Source organism: Pezoporus wallicus, unplaced genomic scaffold (genome assembly GCF_028554395.1).
Source record: "Pezoporus wallicus isolate ANWC-B61680 ecotype Strahan unplaced genomic scaffold, APGP_CSIRO_Pwel_v1 contig_8705, whole genome shotgun sequence".
Taxonomy (NCBI): Eukaryota; Metazoa; Chordata; class Aves; order Psittaciformes; family Psittacidae; genus Pezoporus; species Pezoporus wallicus.
The window spans coordinates 214,118-235,435 of NW_026638439.1; the positions used below are offsets into that span (position 1 = coordinate 214,118).

A 21,318-nucleotide genomic window follows, 5' to 3' on the forward strand; every position below is an offset into this window, starting at 1 on the left:
ACAGCATGAGCTTTAGCTCTGGAGCATTCAGTGCAGCCCAAAGTGCCCTCACATCTTTGGTCAGTCCATGCCTGGATCAAGACATGAATACTTCTTACCCAGTGCAGCCAGACACAGGAGGCACTGTCCCCCAAGGGTCCCACGTGTCCCTCTGGGGTGCAGACCCCTCTGCCCCTCATGGGGGAGCATCTTGAAAGGCAAAGAATGAAGGCTGTTTTTTTCTTGCAAAACATGGGGTTTTGGCACACCCACATAAAATGACCTGTTACAAAACCCCCTTGTGCTGTCACAGATTGAACAGAGGGGAACAGGACTGCCTAAAAGCTGCTGCCCGCAGTGGGACACGCAAGCATCACCAGCCCAGGGCACATTTCACTTCATCCCACTGGTGGATTTCCACTGGGGAGATGAACCCAGTAGAAAATCTGTGGGGTAGGCTGGAGGTGCTCGCTCCCACATGGGAATGCCCAGCTCTAGCCCTAATTAAATCTTGTGAGTTTGCTCCTCCAAGAGGCTCCCACAGGCCCCACATTGAAGGTCAAGACGTTGCAGGCCTATTTATGTATGTGCTTTGATTAGGAGCAGTCTGGGAGCTTGTTGCTGAGGCCTGGGAGCTTTAAAACTAAGCAAAAGAAATCATTGGAGCTTGTTAATTTGTACTTCAGCCTGAGAGCATTCTCTAATTAAAAAATAACCAAACCACTACTTCTCTGTGTTTTGGTTAAACTATTTAGATTTAATTGAATGGGCCCAGGATTAATGTTGCTACTGTGTTTTATGTGGGGATACTGTGATTTACCTATTGGGGGCCTATTTCTCTTAGCCCAGTTTAATAATAATTATATCCCAGCTGTGAAGTGAGGATAACCTGCTGATAACCTGCTCCCCTGCTTAAAACATCACTTCAGAGAGCTAAGGTCTGCGTTTACATAAAGGACAGCACCAAGCTCACCAGCTGGTGAGGTCTAGCAGAGGGAACTGTCTCCTGGTTTGTCCTTGTGCATCCAGGACTGTACAAGAGGAGTTCTTTACAGACCAGCTGTCAGCAGCATTTTCCATCACCAGACCCAAACAAACAGCAGTCTCTTCAGGGGTTCGTTTTAGAAACATGCTGAAAGTGATTTGTGTCTCAGGAATCCTGTGTCATGCAGCCAGAAGGTTTAAGGGGTGCTCTAAACCAACACTAGGTACAGGTTTGGGCTGGACAGGACCTCAAAGCTCATTAAGTTCTAACCCCCTGCCACAGGCAGGGACACCTTCCACTAGAGCAGGTTGCTCCAAGCCCCATCCAACCTGGCCTTGAACACTGCCAGGGATGGGGCAGCCACAGCTTCTCTGGGCACCCTGTTCCACCCAGATAAGCTGGTAAAGGAGGTTGTTTTGATTCATACACACAATGATGTGTAATCTGCAGATATCAGTGCCTCTTGCAGAGCTACCTGCATCCCAGAGTGCTCTTCAGTAGTCCCACATGGGCTATAGGGTGCCTGGAGGGGCACACAGGCGGATACCCATGGACCATGTTAGCTTTTAATGCCACATAGACTCATAGAATGGTTTGGGTTGGCAAGGACCTTAAGATCACCTTGATCCAAACCCCATCGTTTCATAGTGCAGACTCAGTCCATGTGCTTGGGGTTAAAGGTGCTGTGAACATGCACTTCAGTCTGCTTTTCCTTTATCAATGTGTGTATGATTCCCTGCTGACACTGCTGCCGGGAAGCACGGAGCAACCCGCCGTTACCCAGCACAGAAATGAGCCTGTTACTATGGAAATGAGCTTGTTACCCCTTCCCGGCAGGCAAGGTGTGCTGCACCGGGGAAGCTGGCTGCTCCTTAAGGCTGTGGGACAAGGGTTCTGGATGACAGCACCCTGGGTGGGATGGAGAAGCTGTGGCAAGTGGCTGGGTGCTGAGATAGCTGCAGGGCAGGGTGGCCCAGGGCACATCCCATGAGTGGAGACAGCTTGAGTGAGCAGACAGGCACTTGTGGTGTCACACAGCCCCAGCATCATGGGGGTAAGCTTGTCAGTTTATACCTACAGGGGCACTGGGTATGTGTATGTACAGAAGAGGCCAAGCACTTCCTCGTGGAAAGTGGAACCGCTTCCAGGGCTTCCTGTGAGCCATGGAAGAGCAGGATGGAGAAACACCTCATGGGTGTGCTGGCTGCTGGCACCCAGGGCAAGCAGGGCACTCAGTCCTGGGCTCCAGCCCCTGGCAGGATGGGACCATGACCTTCCACAGCAGCACAGCTGTGCAACATCATCTCTTGGGAGGAAGAGATGATATATCGATGGATGAAGCTCTTACAGGTTAAAAGGGGGATCGTTGGAGACCCCTGTGAGCTGCCAAGGCCAGATTTATACCTGCTGTCTTGCAAAAGCCCCTTCTCCACCGGTGTGCTGGGACGGTGGCATTCAGCAGAGAGGACACCCAGGGCCTTGTCTTGGCGGGGTGACAGCATGCTCTGAGTACCCTGCCAGGCTGCGTGCCCGCAATGAGCATCCCAAGGGGAAGGTGCTGTTTGCTCCATTCCCACAACCACCCCAGGTTAGGGTGAGCGCATTTGTTTGACATCCCCAGATGATGTCCCCTGCAGGGGAGCTGACAGCACAGAGGGGCAGGCAGCTCTCTGGTCTTTGGTGAGGATTATTACACTTCAGCCCTCTCATAGGAAGCTCTTCTCAGTGGCTAAACAGAAGAGGTAGGGGGTGAGTAATGCACTGGGTTCAGAGAGGAACTTATGCTCTCCCTTGCACTGCCCCATCATTTCCTCCCTGTAGAAGGGCAGCAAGCTGGGACAAGGCTGCTGTCAGCAGGTCCATGTGAGACCTCCACAGATGGCTGTGGCATAGCTCACAGAGACAGAAAGTGCTTTACACACATAGGAACAGACCCAGACCCTGCCACAGCCACAAAGCAGCCCTGAGGCACGTCTGCATGCTACCCCCTGTTCCATAAATGCAACTGCATTGGCCAGGAGCAAATGGTATAAAGGCAAACAGAAGTAGTGATGGGGAAAACAAAAGGGACTACTCCATCTTCAACTTGTGGCACGTAGTCAGCCAGCCTCCATAGGGACATATGCATGGAGCAGAGCAAAATATATCTTCTGTGCTTTCATTGCCAGCTCTAGGGGACTCCCACCCCTCCTGCAATGGATGTGTGGGCCAGGAAGGAGAGGTGGGCAGAGGAAATCAGCTTTGCTGTAATGTAGTCATGATTTGGGGGAACACAAAATGTTGCTGCTTTAAAACCAGCAGCGTGTTACAGGTTGTGAAGTGCTTTGTCCCTCTATCCCAGGGGAATCATGAGAGTCGCTCAGGTCTTGGGGTGACAAAAGTTCTCCCTTTAGTGGCATGTTAGATATAAAGAAATTGTTCTCCCTTTAGTGGCATGTTAGATATAATGGGAAACCCTCAGATTTGGAGGGGGTGTATGTCTGGACATTTGGAAAATATTTCAGATGGTCCCATATTTTTTATATACATATACACACGTGTGTGTATATATATATAAATTTTATATATATATATAATGAATTATATGTATATAATTTATTTTACATTTTGTACTTGACATTTTATAATAGATATGCAATAAGACAATATGTATTATATATGTATATAAATATATCTAAAATCTCATCCAGGAGCTTTTACGGGGGGGGGCTGCCACAGTGCTGTGGGTTGAACCAGCACTCGCTGCCTCTTAGGCATGAGTAGTGAGTCCTTCACCCTTCACAGCACAGCAGATCCCATCTGCAAACACAGCTTCACCTGTGGGAGTTCGCTGCCTCTCTGCATTGCCTCCCTGCCCTGCCCCTCCAGGCTCCTGCCTCCTCCAGCATATGCTGTTTTCTTCTCGTTATAATATTTCCATGGCTGAGTTTATCTGGGAGGTACAGTCAGTACAAAACGGCCATTCATCCAGCCCCCGGGCAGAGATGGGAATGTGTTCGATTCCACATGGAGCACAGTGGGGTTGTGCACTTTAATACATAGGGAACGTGCAGCATTGGTCCTCTGGAAGAGTCCCAGAGCAGTAGTTTCTGAGCTCAAAGCCTGCCTGGCTCAAAGACCAGCTGCACATTCTGCTGTGAGCACTCGCAGAGCTGCCTGTGCTCAGAGCCTGTGCTCAGGAACAACGTGCCTGTGGTCAGCACAGCACAAAGCCCAGCTGCTCTGCAAAGAGTTAGTCCCAGTGGTTTTTTTGGGCCATGTTCCCTGTTGTGACAGAGCCAGGCTGCAATTGCCTTGCAGGTATTTCAGGCACAGGGCCGACATGCAATAGGTCTAAGAGCAAAACAAAAGTGTATCTCATCATTCAGAGATTATCAAGAGCTGCCCCACGCTAGAAATCTATGAAATGCAGGTGTGGTGCTTAGGGACATGGTTTAGCGATGGAATTGGCAGTGTTAGGTCAGTGGTTGGGCTCGGTGATCTTTCCAACCTAAATGATTCACTGATTCTAGAAGCTTTTGGTTTTGCAGACCTGATTTTCAAAAGCACCAGGCACAAGCCTGCTCTCATGCTGCTGTCTCAGTCTCCATTTGGAGCCTTCAACAGCCCAAGATAACCTTTTCAGATGGCTTACATGGGAAATTGTGCCAAATAAACTGAGAAAAAATAAGCATCCAAGTGCTCTCCTGGCTAAACCCATCACTGCCAGAGGAGCCAGTCCTGCCTCTTGTTGAGGAGAGCATTTTTACCATGTGGCTTCAAAGATTTACAGGTCACCAGGGTCACCCCACTCACTTTGCTGCAGGGTCCCAGCCTGGCATCACCCCATCTGCACAGCAGTGAGGCCAACTTAGGATTCAAGAGAGGAGCCTCCCACTCTGTTTTTAAAAGCAGAGCTGATATTAAAGGAAATTATCATACATAATATTTCAGAATTTAACTCTTCAAAGAATCAAGCTCTTCCCATAAGGTCATTTCTTTGCATAGAGCAGAAGAAGAGCATGCCAGGTAGGACACAGAAGTATCTGAAGAAGCTGCTGGGAGTGAAACTAGTGCTCTGCAAGCATGGCAGCTGTCATTATGCTGCAGGTTTTGGAAACTGGGGATAGGGAAACTGAAGAAGGGCCACAAGGATGACTGGGGGTCTGGAGCATCTCCTTTATGAGGAGAGATTGCAGGAGCTGGGCCTGGTTAGTCTGGAGAAGAGCAGACTGAGAGGGGATCCCATCAATGCAGATCAATATCTCAAAGGCAGATGCCAGAAGGATGGTGTCAGACTCTTCAGTGGTGCCCAGTGACAGGATGAGGAGCAGTGGCCGTAAACTGAACCACAAGAAGTTTCACCTCAACACAGAATCATAGACTCATAGAATATGAGGAAGAGCTTCCTCCTGTTGGGGGTGGCAGAGCACTGGAGCAGGGTGCCCAGGGGGGCTGTTGGGTCTCCCTCTCTGGAGACATTCAAACCTGCCTGGACATGTTCCTGTGTGACCTGCTCGAGGTGTCCCTGCCTTGGCAGGGGGTTGGACTGGATGATCTCCAGAGGTCACTTCCAACCCCAACGATTCTGTTATTCTGTGATTCTGCAACTTTGCTTTCATTCCAAGCAGGAAATTTAATTCCAGGAGGAGTCAGGAAGCTACAGGCTGGATCAGATCAGGTCCACTTTCCCTTCCAGATACCTCCTGGGACAACATCCTCCAACTCCAGGAGATATTTCTGGTGGAGACAGTTACTGAGGCCCACAGAAACTGCAGTGGACAATTCCTGGTGCTCTCCATAGAAATCAAACATACCTCTACCAGTACGGGTTTTCATTCAGGACACTCACTGCATCACCTGGGGCATTTGAGCGTCAGCATTAGGCACACTTTGTTTCTTTATCACTGCTTACAGCGTATTGCAGGAGCACTGCTTCAGAAGTAGCATCATTGATTTCTTCTAATTGTAAATCCTATAGAAAGTTTTAAGCTTGCAACTGTCCCAGTTTTGCTCTCAATGGAGCCAATAAATGTGAAGAGTTGCTCCCAGGTTACTGTCATCACAGCAATAAAAAGCCAATGTAATTGAAAAGTGAATCAGGGAAACTGTCAGACTGGGGAGCAATGATAATAGCAGAAACTACCTGAGGGCCCAAGCCCAAAGCAAAGTCTTGTCACTGGCTGCACAGAGCTGGAGCCCATTCTGAACACACTCCTGTGCTGGTACATATCTAACAGAGGACATGAACCCTGTGTGAAAATACTAGAGCATAGAGCAAAGCAGGAGCAATGACCATGTGCTTGCCAACAGGCCAAGCACTCGGTGGATGAGCCAACAAAGATGATTTTGAACCCCATCTGAGATGGTTCCTCTTCCTAAAAGGCAATATTACAATGGAACTATAATCCAGTAATTTCTCCCTATATTAGCATAAAGCTTAAAAGCAAAAGTTGGAGATGCAGCAGCAAATGCATATTTGTCAAGAGAACAATTATTTCCCGCTAGGTAGATTAACTGGTGCAGGAAGACCCAAACCCCCACAAGTCATTACTGTTCTCACATTGTTAAGATCAGACAATAAGCATGGTTGTGTTTGTAATCCGGATAGCTTGAAGCAAAGCAACAAGCAGCATCACAGAAGACTCTGAAAAAGCCTCTTAGTGTCAATGCTGGTATAGAGGGAGACTAGAAAAGACTTCTGAGAGGGAGAGGAAAGTAGCAGCATATGTCAGCATTGGCAGTGGTATGTACCGAGGTGAGTTTTCACACCTGTAGCTCTGGAGGCTGGCACAAAGGAGGAGGAAGCTGATTTGGAGATGTTGCTCTTCCAACACAGTCATCTAGGGACATAGGGGGAGGTAGATACTGAAGAAGTCAACTGTCTTTTACTCTACATAAGGACAGGATGCATGCAGCATATCGGAGGTCTCTTATCCTCAGATCACTGCCCATGTAAAGTCTGTGAGCACTTCTAATTAAGTCTTAAGGAGGCCCACACATCCCTGCAGCTATCCTCTAAAAGGAGTGCAAGTAAAGAGCAGGTCTTGGGGACAGTGCTCTGGGCTGTGAAGCATTCACAGGGGTGAACATCCACCTGGTGATGGGTGAACACAGGTTTTGAACAGCTTCTAGAAGGACTGTTCCCTGAAAGGGGAGAAAGCAAACTTATAAACTACAGCAATAAAAGTTTGTATTGGCCTCAGAGAACTGCCCCTGAGCCAAGAACAAGAAGTAAACCCCAATGCAGGCTGAACATCACACACTGATGAGATTGGGGTGGGGTAACTACATGCAGACAGACTGCTTCTGTTGCTATGACGTAACCGCTAGGATGAAATTATGGGTTTGGCATATGGATGGAGTCAGGAAGATGCTGGGGCTTAAGTTCAGGTTTGAGTTTCTCCAAGGCAAAGACACCAACAAAGTGCAGGATAGGTGGCTGATGAGGCACCATTGCTTTTACCTCCATAAAAGTGCCAGTGTGCAATCAATACTGCAGGAAGCAGACCTGGAGGGATGTAAACCCTGGGCAGCCTCAAGGCACTCTGCAAACCTCCACTAACAATGCCTTCCAACACCCCTGTGAGGCAACTATATGCATTAACTCCCATTTCCACACTTCTAGCTGCCAAGAGAAATGCTTTAAATAATGATGCAGGTTGAGAAGCACACAGCTGCTTGATTTTTACTTGCTCTTTTAGCATTAAAGCAAGCAGAATACAGGTGCTGAAATTTCCTCACGCACAACAAAGCAAGCTGGAAATCTGTGACTAAATACCAGGGATTTGCAATCCAGCTTTGAACTGTGCAACACAGAGCCACTGGTGACAATTGTGCGCTCGCTATTTTTAGCTGGGCAGTGTGAACACTGAATCCCTGAGGAACAGGGACAGGAGCAAAACCATCAAACCCACCAGGCTTGCTTTTCAGAGAACTCATTTGGGGCAAAGAGAGGAATTGTGTCTTTTGCCCCTGCCATCCACTTTTCCACACATTTTCTGCACCAGGTTTTTGAATGTTGGAGATGATAAACAAATAGAACCGTAGAAATCAGTGCTACAAATGGAACAATATAAATGTGTGAAAATCTGCCTGTGCACACACATACACATAAATATTTTAGGGTCCAGATTTAATCGAGGTGCACTTAGTTTTCCTAGTTAACCACTTGGAGGATTAATGTTTTTGCCTCTATGCAATGTGCAGCAGTGGTGAGGGAAGACACTCTTAGATTACACGCCAGGCATCTCAGAACTGATAAGGTCTGTCCTGTCCTCATCAGGCTGGAGGGGAAAGGAGTGGGAACTTCTTGCTGCACTATTTCCAGAATGCTGGCTGTGCAATCTGACCTTATGCTCTTGGCTGCAGAAGTGGGCACAAGCTTGTGTCACCTTTCCTTCACGGCAGCATTAAGCCAGAGATGTTTGGCCTTTTGGGGTTTCTTGAAGGGCGTACAGGTCCTGATGCTCACTGTTTGCTGCAGGCAAGCCTGTGTTCTGGGAGAGTTTAAGGTGCTGTTTAGAGGAGGATCATCTGCTGCACAGTGGGTGGCTTGAAGCGTTACCACCCTTCTTTACTGACTGCACTGGAGGCTCAGGGAGACTCATATCCTCACCTGGTGCTGCAAGTCAGCCAATGTCTTCTCTTCCGTACCTTGGCAGATATTAATACCACAACCGTTACACATGTGTAAAGTTCCTCTGCTGCAAAAACGCTCATTTCTATCTATTCTACAGAAACCACCTGGTTTAAATATCTGGTGTGTGTAAGAATAACATTTATCTACATGATCTGCAGCTAAGACGGAAATGTTTTCTGCTTGTGCTTACCACAGAGGCCCAATTGGAGAGTTAGAAGGTAAAAAAAGGGGCAGAGACAAGGTTGTGTCTCATGGCAAGGTGTAAGAGCTATTAGGGGAATGTCTCAGGGTTTTATCTCTGTTGGGATGGCCAGGACTGATACCAGATTGCTGCACCTCCACCCTGGAAAACCAGTCCTGGCATAGGGCTCTGTTTCTCTTCTGCTCTACCAACATGAAGTAAGCTGGCAAGAGCTGTGGCAACATCCATTTCCAACATTCACACTGTTAGTGTTAAATGAACCCAAAAGAGCAAAATTTGCAAAGTTATATTGAGGTGTTGAAATGAGGTTGGAAAAAACCTATGAGAGGGAGCTGCAACAAGCCCACATGCCTCTTCCTCCAAGTACCAGCCCTGCAGTGCCTGAGTCTAACTCTGTTCTTCCCACAGTTTGACATGCAGAGGATAACACTGGAAGAGCTGAAACACATCCTCTACCACGCCTTCCGGGACCACTTAACGATGAAGGACATTGAGAACATCATTATCAATGAAGAGGAGAGTTTAAATGAAAACTCTGGCAACTGTCAAACAGAGTTTGAAGGTGAGAAGGAAAGTTTCTGTGTTTCTGTACAATTCTCTTTCTGCTTCGCCTGTAAAGCTCACTCAGATCTGTGACATGCAATGGGCAAGGATGCATGGAGTTAGCATGGAGTTACTTTAGAGTAAGTAGCAATGACACAGAGAACTCAAGAGCTGCCATTAGCCTTCTTCCATGTGGTCTAAATAAATCTGATCCTGTTTCAGGCAGGAGGATGAACTAGTGGGTGCCTTATGGCTCTCCTTCCTCTGATGGGATTCAGGCAGAGGGATGTGCAGCCCATGCTGAGGTGAGTATCTAAGATAGACTGAATTTCCCTACAGAAATATACATATCTCATCCCATCATTGGAAGACCTTATTGGCACTGGGTCCTGCCCTAGCAAGCTGAGTTAGGCTCCACCAGTTTTCTGTTGTCTTCCCATAAACAGAAAGATCTTCTGCTCTGGGGTCCCAGGGAATATGCAATATTCAGGCTACATATATATGCAATATATGCAGGCTACACAGGTACACCCCAGGACAGCTCATCTCAACCCATCTGAGAGCATCTGCAAGATCAAGGTCTAAGCAATCCTCAGGAGTAGCTAGAGAAAGGAAGATGTTTGCTTTGACTGCTGTAGCTTTACACAGCATCCTCTCAGCACTGCAACAAGACCACCAAGTAATCAGCAACTGTGATCAAACAGAGCCTCAACTTTTACAGTGGGTTTTGCACTCTGAATGGAGTCAACACTGGCAAGTACCTCTCCTATTTTCAGCCACTTCAGAAGAAGCATTTACTTGGCCAGAGGAATTTGTGCTGCTCCAAATACTTGCTGGTTTGATCAACTAAACATACAAAATCATCTAAATCAGCAAACATACTAAATCGTCTCAAGTCGCCCCTTCCAACCCAAACCATTCTATGATTGGGTTGGAGAACTTGATGTGGAAAAAAATGTAAAGGATTTGGCTTTATTGAGCCTCAAGAAGGGAAGTCTCAGGAAGATCAGGGGTGCATGTCCCATCCTTACCAGTGTTCAAAGCCAGGTTGGAAGGGGCTTGGAGCAACCTGCTCTAGTGGAAAGTGTCCCTGCCCATGGCAGGGGGTTGGAACTGGATGAGCTTTAAGGTCTCTTAAACCTCCCAGCCCAAACCAGGCTGGGATTCTGTGGAAAGTCCAAGGAGATCCTTAACAGAGAACTTCAGGGTTTCTGCACATTGCCCTGGGACAGCTTCTGTGCTTTCCCACCCACAGCAGTGCCACTTTGCATAGGCCATTTCAGGAGAAATGCTGATACTCTGAGGGATCAAACAGCCTCTGAAAGGGCACAAGGCAGAGACACTGAAGCGTTGTTCAAACAAAGGATAAACAGTGCAATTCTTAGCTTGGCTAATCAATGGGATTCAGCAGCTCTAGCCAGTACACTCACCCTCTGCTAAATACTGCAGAAAAGAGGTAGAAGAGCAGAGCTGAATGTTAAAAAGCCTGCAGGAGGGAGGCAAGAAGCATTGCTCTTCAAATCCAGCCAAGCAGCACTGGGTTTTTGTTCCTCCTGGAGAGCAGCAGGGAGGAAGAGAGGCTTTACTTACATAAATGGAGTTGCTAGTCCTCAATGACCTCCTGATTCAGAGGAGGCATGAGCCAGCTGTCACCACAGCAAGAGACATGCAGGCTTCTTTCAGCTTCACTACTTGGGTGAACTATTATTCCAGTCACAAAAGAAAAAATGGGTCCAAAACCCTAAATGCTCAGAATCTCATTCTGGAAGTCCCAGCTTCCAAAAGTACAGCAAGAACAGCTTTTCTCGTGGGATGTTGGCATTGCTGGTGCTAGGCAGAACCTAGAAGCAAAACAGACCCTTTTTTTAGATGTTAGAAATACACACACACACACGCACAAATCCACCAGAGAATAAAGATCAGCTGAACACTGCCAACAAAGATGCAAAGTTTTGCTTCAGGTCCCAGAAGAAGGGGGACAGTTCTGGTCCATGGCAGCTCTGACATGAGCATTTCTCCCAGGAAAGGCAGGCTGAGAGCAGGTTCTGTCCCTGCAGGTCTCCAGCCTGGACATGCCATTACCTGAATGACATACTTGTGCCTTGAGCGTTCCCGTTTCCCAAGCACTAAGATCCCCATAGGGCTCAAAAGCAGAAATTATAGGGCCTCATGGCATAAATCAATGGTACCAAGGGAGAGCTGTCATGAAGGATGAACAGCATCTCAGTCTAGCTTTAAATGGCTGTATAGAACTGCCTCCATGTAAGGCAGTCACCTTTTACTCACTTCTTAATTAGTGGAGTGAAAAAGATGCTTTTTGGGTATAATTCCTCAAGCTTATTTTAGGTGTTACCTTGGGGTAAGATGAATTGCACCTTAAAGAGCACCTATTTCTTTCAATTCTAAAGGTAGCCTAAAGGGACCAGTTTAAAGGCTCACATCTATATTTAATCTACATTTCACACATCTCACTGAAACATCTTTAACTATGGGTAGGAATGAAGCCAGGATGAGCCCCGATGGTTTTCACTGAGATTTGGGAATGACTCCTAAGTGAAGAGACTGAGCAGTAGTACCGTGCTGAAATGGGGGATCTCCACTCACTGTCACCTCTGGGTATGTTCTTGCCATCAAAGAGAAGCCCCCAAACCCTTCTCTGTCCTGTGGACAGAGATATTCCTCCCTCCTCCACAACTGGGGTTAAGCTGGCTCAGCCCTGCATGAGCAGATTTCTGTAATTCTCACAAATTTGCCATTTTGGCTTCTTGTCATAAGGTCTTGTCATAATGTCACTCCTTTATCAGCATGGATGATATTACCTTGCATCTCTCTCCCACACTCATACACACACAACCACACACACACTTTAACCAAAATACAGTATTTATATTATGGTCAGGGGCAAGGGCAGGATTTTGTTCACTTCATTCTAAACATTAGAGTCATTTTCAAGACATCAAGTCTAGGCTTACATTACAACCTTCCCTCCTATAGATCATAGAATCATAGAATGGTTTGGGTTGGAAAGGAGCTTAAGATCATCTAGTTTTTTAGGGAGGAGAATGAAGTTGAGAGCCAGGAAGAGTGTATGTTTTTATGAGAAGAGACACAAGAAAAGGACATGGGTTTGCAGCGACCTTGTACAACCAGAAATCCTAGTACAAAAATAATCTGCCTGGCAGTTCCCTTTATCCAAACACTCATGACATCAAGCTGGTGGCAACCAGGAGCGCCGGCTGGTTACAGTGACCCATGCTGTCCGCCATGGGTATTTCATCCTTAGCCCTGACACTCAGATTAACTGGATGTACAAGAGCTGCTGGCACAGCTCCTCTCCCTGCTCCTCACAAACAAGCACTGGGAGCATCCACTTCTCAGCTAAAGGCTTGGGAATGAAAAATTGCCCTCTTAAAATGAAAATAACTCCCAGCAGCCAGAGAGAGCAAATATCACTCACCTTTGGCAGGGTTATGACAGAAGCCACTATAAATACACTGTAGCTGCTCATGTTAGCAAGCCTTTTTCTGCAGGTAAGAAAGCTCTTGGTGCTTATCCTTGACCATCTCAAACCCATCATGGGCATCGTGACCAGCACAGCAGCCACAGTCAGTGGACTGGTGCACCCTGAAATGGAATGGACCCTTTAACCTCATGTCCTGGTGAAGAAGTTATAGTGAAGTTGTAGTGACAGGACAAGGGGTAATGGGTTAAAACTTAAACAGGGGAAGTTTAGGTTGGATATAAGGAAGAAATTCTTTCCTGTTAGGGTGGTGAGGCACTGGAATGGGTTGCCCAGGGAGGTTGTGAATGCTCCATCCCTGGCGGTGTTCAAGGCCAGGTTGGATGAAGCCTTGGGTGGCATGGTTTAGTGGGAGGTGTCCCTGCCCATGGCAGGGGGGTTGGAACGTGATGATCTTAAGGTCCTTTCCAGCCCAATGATTCTATAATTCTAAGTTAAAGTGATGGTAGCTCTGCCACTAGTGACACCATGGTGACCTCCTCGCCCGCCTGTCCCTTGCATTTTGAGAAGATGAAGGATGTCCCAGCCTCAATTTGCCTTTGCTTCTTGAGATCTCATTTACATGAGTCTGTGAGGTGCTCTCCCTGCTAAGAAGGGGCCAGGACATCTCCAGAGGAGCTTCAGGCTCTGACCATATTTAAGGGACCAGCTCATGTTCAAACCCCACCGTGTCCCATGGGTATTAAAAACTCCTGCTGGCAACCAAATTCAAAAGAGATTGAGCATCCAGGAGTGCCAGCTATGGAAATGAGCTGGGAAAAGCACAAAGGATCTGTGAATGTGGAGAAAGGAGAGAAGTGAGGGCAAAACCTCACCAGTTAGCAGGAAGGGCAAGTGGTTCTTCATATTTAAGAGGACAATTCACAAAGCAGCATGTACTTGTGTTCACAGTAAAGAAAGTCAGTAATTTCAGCTTCTTTGTCTCCCTATGGATTGCTAGAAGGCAGAGGAACTGTAATACTCATCATCTTCCTGGAGTAATTCCTACTGAGCCCCAGCCAGCAACAACCAGTCTCTCTGGGTTTGCAACACCTCTACATTTCAGCACAGACCCTTCCCCTTTCCTCTGGAGTTATTTGGTAGGTTATTTGACTATTTGGTGTACCTTCAGTCAGTAAAGAACAATAATGATGATTTACCTGGATCCTGCTGCCTTAAAGCTCTATTTTTACTTGATGCTATAACAACAGCCTGAAGAAATTGTTGAAGTAGGGAATGCTTCTGCAAGAAGCACTGAACATGCTTTACTCTTTCCCTTTGGAGAGTTGCCATCACAAAAAGCCTTGGCCACTCTTTAACTGCTGCTCTCAGTCACCATGATCAGCACCAGAGCCCCATACTGAATGTCAGTGCTGACTGTGATGGCTTGTGTCACTGTTTCTTTCTGCTGGCTGGGAGTGATTTCAAGGTACAGAAATAATAATAGAAAAGTAAAGAAAGAAATAACTAAAGCTGTGATTTAACAAGCTTTTCAACATGCCGGAGCATCCCGCACAAAGCCAAGGAACCACAGTATGGATTCTGAGCGCATTATGAAAGCAAGCAAAGGAATCAAGGAATAGAGCAAGGCAAGCAGAAAGCAAGTAATTTAAGAGAGCTGCTGTAAGAGGGATTTCATTGCACAGAATACAGCAAGTCTCATGGAGCACTGGTAGTGCCTTGGGCAGCTTGACTCAAAGTGCTGCCTAACGAGGGATTCTTGTGCCTCTGGCGCTGAGCTGATGCTGGGAACCACATGGGAGCCGGGATTTGGACATAGGCACTGCTAAATCCTGGCCAGAGGAGGTGGTGGGGGATGAAGCAAGTGTTCAAACCGCAGCATCCAGTGCTCTCTGCTCTCTGCGCAACGAGGTTTAAGCCTGGATCAGGAAAAAGTTTTCTTTCCCATATATTCTAAAAGCATTCTCCTATACTTTTCTAAACACGGGCCCTGGAGGCGTATCACAATTCTGAGCTTGTTGCCAGTCACCTGAAAGTCTCCCACCGTCACAAGTACATACGTAAGAAGAACACAACGGGTACACATTCCTTTGCAGGCACAAACAAGACCGTGTGTTACTGCCCGTAGTGGCAGTGCATCACTATCCATCCCATATATGAGGATCCTCTGTGATTATCTCCAGGACCTCCTGTTTTCAAACAGATTAATATTCACATTACTCCCATACCACATATTGTTCTGATATTCATAGGTAGGGAGGCTAACACAGAGCTCAGAACTGGCTTTAGCGAGTCACAGCATGAATCCTTCAAATGCTAAAAATCCCAACTGTCTCATTTTAACTGCTGCGAATTATGCTCACCTCTTTTGGCAATTATTCTGCAAGCATTCATTTGAAAAGATTATTAATAAGTCTGAATTTGCTTAGGCACAGAAAACAGGAAGACAGTTTGGAAAAATGACTAACATACTGTGCATACTCACACTGTCTTTTATAAGTATTGCTGGGGAGCAAATCTTGAATCTCTGCTCATTCCCAGTTGCCCTGGATGAGACTAAGGGATTCACAGCAGACCAATGTTTCACATTAAAGAACTCTAGCGAAAACTTCATAAAGAGCTTTAAAAGAAACACACAGAGAAACCAAGACACGCCTAGAAGAAATTCAGACCCAGTTGAGAGAGAAAGGACTTCCTGCAGTATGAGAGGGTGGTCTATTAGGGAAGTTGGTTTGGAAGTAATGAAAGGTAACGTGGTTTATTTGGAAATGCCCCAGGAGGGAGAGGTAAGACTTGGCTGGTGCAGGGGACCTCTGAGGTGTGGACTAGAGGGTTCTGCCAAGGTAATAATCAGAGGCAAAGGAGGATTTCTGTGCTCAGCTGATCCTGGTGGAAAGCAAAACCACTACCTTGGCCCAAAAGCTCATCTTTCCCATGTCTTCTCTTGCAGTGCACGCCCAGAAGCAGAACAGACAGACCTGTGTACGGAAGAGCCTTATCTGCGCGTTTGCCATGGCCTTTATTATAAGCGTGATGCTGATCGCGGCCAACCAGATCCTGCGGAGCGGCATGGAGTAGCCTCTCACCATGACACTGTGAACCAAACTGACCATGCATGCGCATGCCACCGGGTGAGCTCCCCCTGAACCGACTCTCACGGCAAAGAGACAGAGGCAGGCAGATAAAGCACCATTCGACAAGGAGCCTGAGGCCAGCAGCGTAATGTGTCTTGTGAATCAACTACATTCTTTTGGCAGGGACATAAAAGGGCTGTCTTAATGCTTTAAAGGTTTTGTTTCCTAATGCAATAAAAAAAATAATATACAGGAGTCCCAACTTATTGCTTCAAAACAGCAATGGTAACTTGGAAGAGACTTACATCCAGCAGCCTGTGTGGCAGTTTTAAGGAGGCACAGCCTCATGACTTATTGCAGCAGGGCTGTCTTTTAACCTAGGGGCCGACTGACTATTCCACGTAGCTCTCCGCTGGGCCCACATTCCCAGGAAGTTGATCGTAGCATTGCCACAAGCAAGTTCTGTTTGTTTCGTTCCATGTACGCCAGCTTCACCTTGTTTTTCCCTTATGACCATGCCTTTGAGTTCATGGCATTAGAGGGGAGCTAGAGCATCCTTGTACAGTATTTTCAGAGTAAAAAGAAGAGGAGAATTTGCCAGCATCATACAAAATCTCTATTTTTGCTTCATAAACGCCACCTTTGACACAAGACTGTGGGGGAGCACGAGTCCCCTTGCCATTTTACTCCAACCGTGAATCAGGGCTTAAGAAGCATCACCCGTTTTCACACATCTCTGAGATTTGTGCAAAGTCTTCCAACCGACTCTGCAACCACCAGCACCAGTTAAAACTCCCTCTATTTGGTCCTGTCTACACATTCAGCATTTGCTTTCCAGAAGTTTTGCCTTTCTTCTGTACTGGTCTTCAACAACCTCACCTGAGATTGGAATCACGAGGAAAGCTCAGAAAGAGCTTTCCTCCCTTCTTTTCCCCTGTGCAAGTTCTTTGTTTTATTTCCTATGTCCTGGTTGTACTCTGCAGTGAAACCTCCATGTCAGACACCTTCTCATGGAGAGTTCATATTTTCACCTACATGGTATTGTGTGATTTTGACCAGCTCGCTGCTCCAGTCCCTCCCAGGAACCATCCCACCACCACATGGACAAGTTCCAAAGCTGAAAAGCAGACCGCAGCAAGAGGAGAAGGAATCAAACTAGAGCCTACCACCATGTGTTACATACTGTGTCAGACTTCCAGATCCTGCAAGTGTTAGTTAATTTTCCTGGATGAGATTATAATGAGCAGCAAGGAGAAGATGGAGTCATGAAGACTAGAGATAACACGTCCCATGGGAAGCAGAAGGACTGGGCGAGCCTGAAGCCAGGATTACAGCAGAAAGCACTTTTCCCTTTAAACTTGTCACAAACCCTTGCATTTACCTTCGGATGAACTGCACACCTGTGTGTCACCCTAGGAAAGATCTGATTTCCTTGTCCTCATGGGAGAGGTTTCCCAGCCAGCTGGCATGGGAAGTGCTCATGGGGCAGTCCACGGGGGCACCTGGGCACTGGAGTTGTGATGGCTTCATGGTGCTGGCTGGGTGAGCTCCCAAAACCCTGAGGAACAGTGAGATCTTGCTCCTGTAAATGTAGGTGACTGTTTCCTGTGTCACAAGAGGGGCAGGATGGCTCCCCAGGGGACTGCAAACCACCAGCTTCCCTCGTACTACACAGCAGCCTTTGACTTAAGCCTGGATCCATCCCAAAGACTCGTTTCAGGTCTTTCTTTGATTGCAAGTTTGATTGGTAACATTTAACCTGTACTTTTTACTAGTCTAATTTAAAAATCTGCTCCTCATTGTTCTGTCTCCCATCACCCCCTTAAAACTCACGTCACCCACTTTGGATTTCACCTTTAGGTGTGTGTTTCAGTTGCCCACTTCCACATGGTTGCCATTTTCCTGGTGCCTCCCCTCATATCACCAAAGATGACATCTGCCTTTTCCAAAGCAGTTATTTTTCCATGACTTTCACAAACACAAACTTCTGTATTTCTTTTCTGCTGTGACTAAGGGAGGTCAGCTGCAAAATATTCCACAAAAAATGGCTGTATCTCCCAAAAGATGGAGATGATACTTATGATTGCTATAGGGCAGCAGCAGACTCCAAAACTGGAAAAATCACAGGCAAGCTCTGAGGGTGGGATGTGCATTGCTGGGGATTCAAGGCACAATCCCAGCACTCACTGCACTGGACTCTGCAGGTAATGAGCTTTGAGAACATTTTTAGGTTCCAGGGGCATGTGAAAAGGTGGCACAGTGGAAAAAGTCTAAATGTTCCTTGCCACTGAGCAATACTTATGTTTTCTTTGGGACTGTGCTGGAGTGAACACAGGCTGCAGATGGAGATGGAGCAGAGAGGTGTGCACAAACAAACAGCCCTACTCAGTGACAGCAGAAACACAGGGCAGAGTGGTGCCTCTCCACTGAGCCCAGAAACAGGCTAAAACATACAGACCAGGCATTTCTCTATGTTTTTATCACTCATCTGACAGCTAACACCAGGCAGACTCCCAGTTGTGAGAGCTACCTTATGGAGGAGATGAGGGTTTGCGTTTCTTTGAGCTTTCTGGATGGTTCCATAATTTCTACATGCATGCTCCACCAAAATCGTTGTAAATACAGTCATTTTTCAGTGTAATTCTTCACCTTGAAGCTTCATTTGTAAAACCAAATCTATAATTAATATATTGGTAAAAGCCATAGCCTGGTATCAGTAGAGTTCATTGCAAAACTCCCCACTGATTTTACTGGGTACAGGATTTAGGGGGGGTTTGGGGTTTGCTTTTTCTGTAGGGAACCCAACTTATCCATTATGAATCAGTGCCATGTCTTGCCAGAGGTCTCCTTTTCCTTCCTAGAGCAGCCTTTCTCCATCTAAAGGGGTCTTGAAGAGAACTCTTCTTTAATCTGTCAGGATCTTCTGGTAGCTGGCGGCAATGCAGGATGGATCAGGCCGAGCCATTTCATCCTTTCCTCTCCCTACAACATTTCTCCCAACACCTTTCTATCCTTCCTAGCCAGCAGCACTGGACCTGCATCTCTAACCTACCTCCCTACCTCCATTTATGTAACATCCATTTATCTTCTTTTTTTCCCCCTCTACACAAGAAGGCAAAAAAAGGGCTTTTTGTTGCTTTTACAGACAGTAGGTAAAAATAGAGCAGGAAAATTTTGATTGGAACCTGAAGCTTAGGGGGAAGAAGGTGAAGAATCAAAGAAATGAAAATAAAAAAACCCACATCCACCCTTCAAAAAAACCCCAAAACTATTTAAGTGCTAATTAACATACTTTAAAAAATACCCAGACTGCAGCAGTGCTAGGTAGAGCTGTCAGAATAAGCACTAAACTTATGCTCTTGCCAGTTACATGAGAATTTAAGTGTCTTTTCGGCACTGCAATTCAGTATGAAAAGGATATTGCTATGGCAACCCTGGCTGCTCGTGACATGTGTGCCACTGTGTCAGAGCAACACGCAGCGATTCCAGACGCTCTCCCAGCCGCACCGAGGATGGACAAACAGCAGCTCAGGACGGTGTTTCAGCTCATGGATTAGCAAATTATAAGCACCCCAAAGATTGTTGTCTTAGCCACAGAAAAGTGTGTGCAATTAAACAGACACGCTCAGGGAAGGCTTAGAGATGGACGTGATGACTGTAGCTTGAGGAAGGTTTTGGTTTTGTTTGGGAGCAAGTGAAATCAACACAGCGTAAACACTGTGCTGCGCTTGTTGAGGACTCTTTTGGCAGGTCCTTCATGTAGGGATCGATCTCTAAAGGGAAAGATTTGGGTTACAGCTTCTGTAAGGAACAGGGCTGCATCACTGAGAGCTGTTGGCTTTAACCATTGATAACCATTGGCTTTAACTTTGAAGGCATATCCCGATTTTCTGCTGTCGGAGAAGATGACAGAGGGAACAAGAGGCATGTGGCATGCTGAAATACTTTGAAGTCCACAGAGAAATGAATTCCAGCAACAGCTGCTGAAAGAACATTTCTTACCTGTCAGGTCCAAAGCTATACCACAGGGTCAGCCATGAAGAAAACCACAGGTGAGCAGTTCCCAGGCAAGACAAATGCATTGTGGTGGTGACAGTGGCCATGACAGGCTATGCCACCCAAGGACTTCATTAGGATCTGACCCTCTTGACAAGTCTACCACTGAGAACTAATTTCTAATAATTAGAAACAGCATCAACAGTAATTTAGAGAATTAAACAGGGTGGGCAACTGGGAAAAACTGGCTTTGTAAAGGAGAATTTGGTCCTCACGGTGTTGGAGGTCAGGTAGGTTAAAAGAGAGTTGTCAAAAAGAAAACAATTATATTCATGTTTGACAAGTACCCACAAATATACCAGTTACTGTTAGCAGACACAGGACAAGAGTCTCCTGTAAGCAGAAGTGTGGGAGGTGGTAGGAGACCCAGCTACCTGCCCCTGCTCCCAGGTAAGCTAGAGCTGAGTATCTGGGTAACATCTGGTGATCTGAATATATTTCATACAGACTGTTCAGTGGTTACTGGGAGCTCATATGCTGCATACGGTGCAATTTTGTAAAAGAAAATATATATACCATCTTTTTAAGCTGGGGCTAAGTCAGTGGGTTGTTTTTTTTTGGTCCTTTACCTGTAAGAAATAGGATAGCAAGCAAGCAAATCAAGATAGAAAGCATACCCAAGGATGCTACTCTGCATGGCTAAAGTCTGACAGACTTGGATGAGCAAAGTACCTACTGACAAACCAACCCCACACTGCACCTTTCTGCCTCTGCAGAAGACCAAAACATCTCCTGGGATGGGCAGAGGACTGTGATGGCCATCTGAGGTCCAGTGCTGGCTTTGCCCGAGATGACACACTGCTTTGCAGGGTGCTTGGTACAAGAAGACTCTCCCTCCATTGTGCTCACGTGCACAGAGCAAGCAGTGCTCCAAAGGGCTGTCATTGCACAAAAGCAAGAGGTCCACAGTCCCAAGTCAGACTTACTTATAGCTGAGAGGAGAGAAGCAGTAGGAGGAATACATTAAGATCACTAAGAATGAAGTTCCCTATTTTATCCACCCGTGTAATAAATTATTTAGTTTCTGTTTTATGGATGACTATTTGAAAGAAGAAAAACCAACTCTTTAAAATGAGGATCTGATGAAGTATCTTTTTTTTCTTGGCTCTGAATCATGCTTACATTCCACAGATGAAGATGTACAGAACCTGCTGGGATTCAATCTATTATTTTACTGTACTGTGATCTCACAGTGCAATTACATTTCCCTGACATGACTTAAAATCTATTACTACCCCAGGAATTAAATACAGAAAAAGAAAAGGCTCACAACATTTTCATCTCTACATGTTGTCAGTTGTTATCAGGACTGGATCTTGCTTTTCTCTAGTTCAAGAAGGACGTTTTAGGTAGCTCTGGGAACTGTCAAAGCTTCACCAAGAGCAAGATGGACAGAAA

General features: G+C 46.4%; 1 protein-coding gene across 3 annotated transcripts in view; it reads left to right on the forward strand.

Annotated features, from left to right (window-relative positions):
• The window catches only part of CALN1 (calneuron 1), a 133,067-nt gene extending 115,753 nt beyond the window's left edge, over positions 1–17,314 (forward strand). For all 3 annotated transcript variants that reach the window (XM_057410689.1, XM_057410690.1, XM_057410691.1), the window contains 2 exons: positions 9,196–9,349; positions 15,741–17,314. In XM_057410689.1, coding sequence (XP_057266672.1) covers positions 9,196–9,349; positions 15,741–15,868 — 282 coding nt within the window. In that variant the 3' untranslated portion in view covers positions 15,869–17,314. The remainder of the gene's footprint in view (positions 1–9,195; positions 9,350–15,740) is intronic.
• The last annotated feature ends 4,004 nt before the right edge of the window (positions 17,315–21,318 follow it).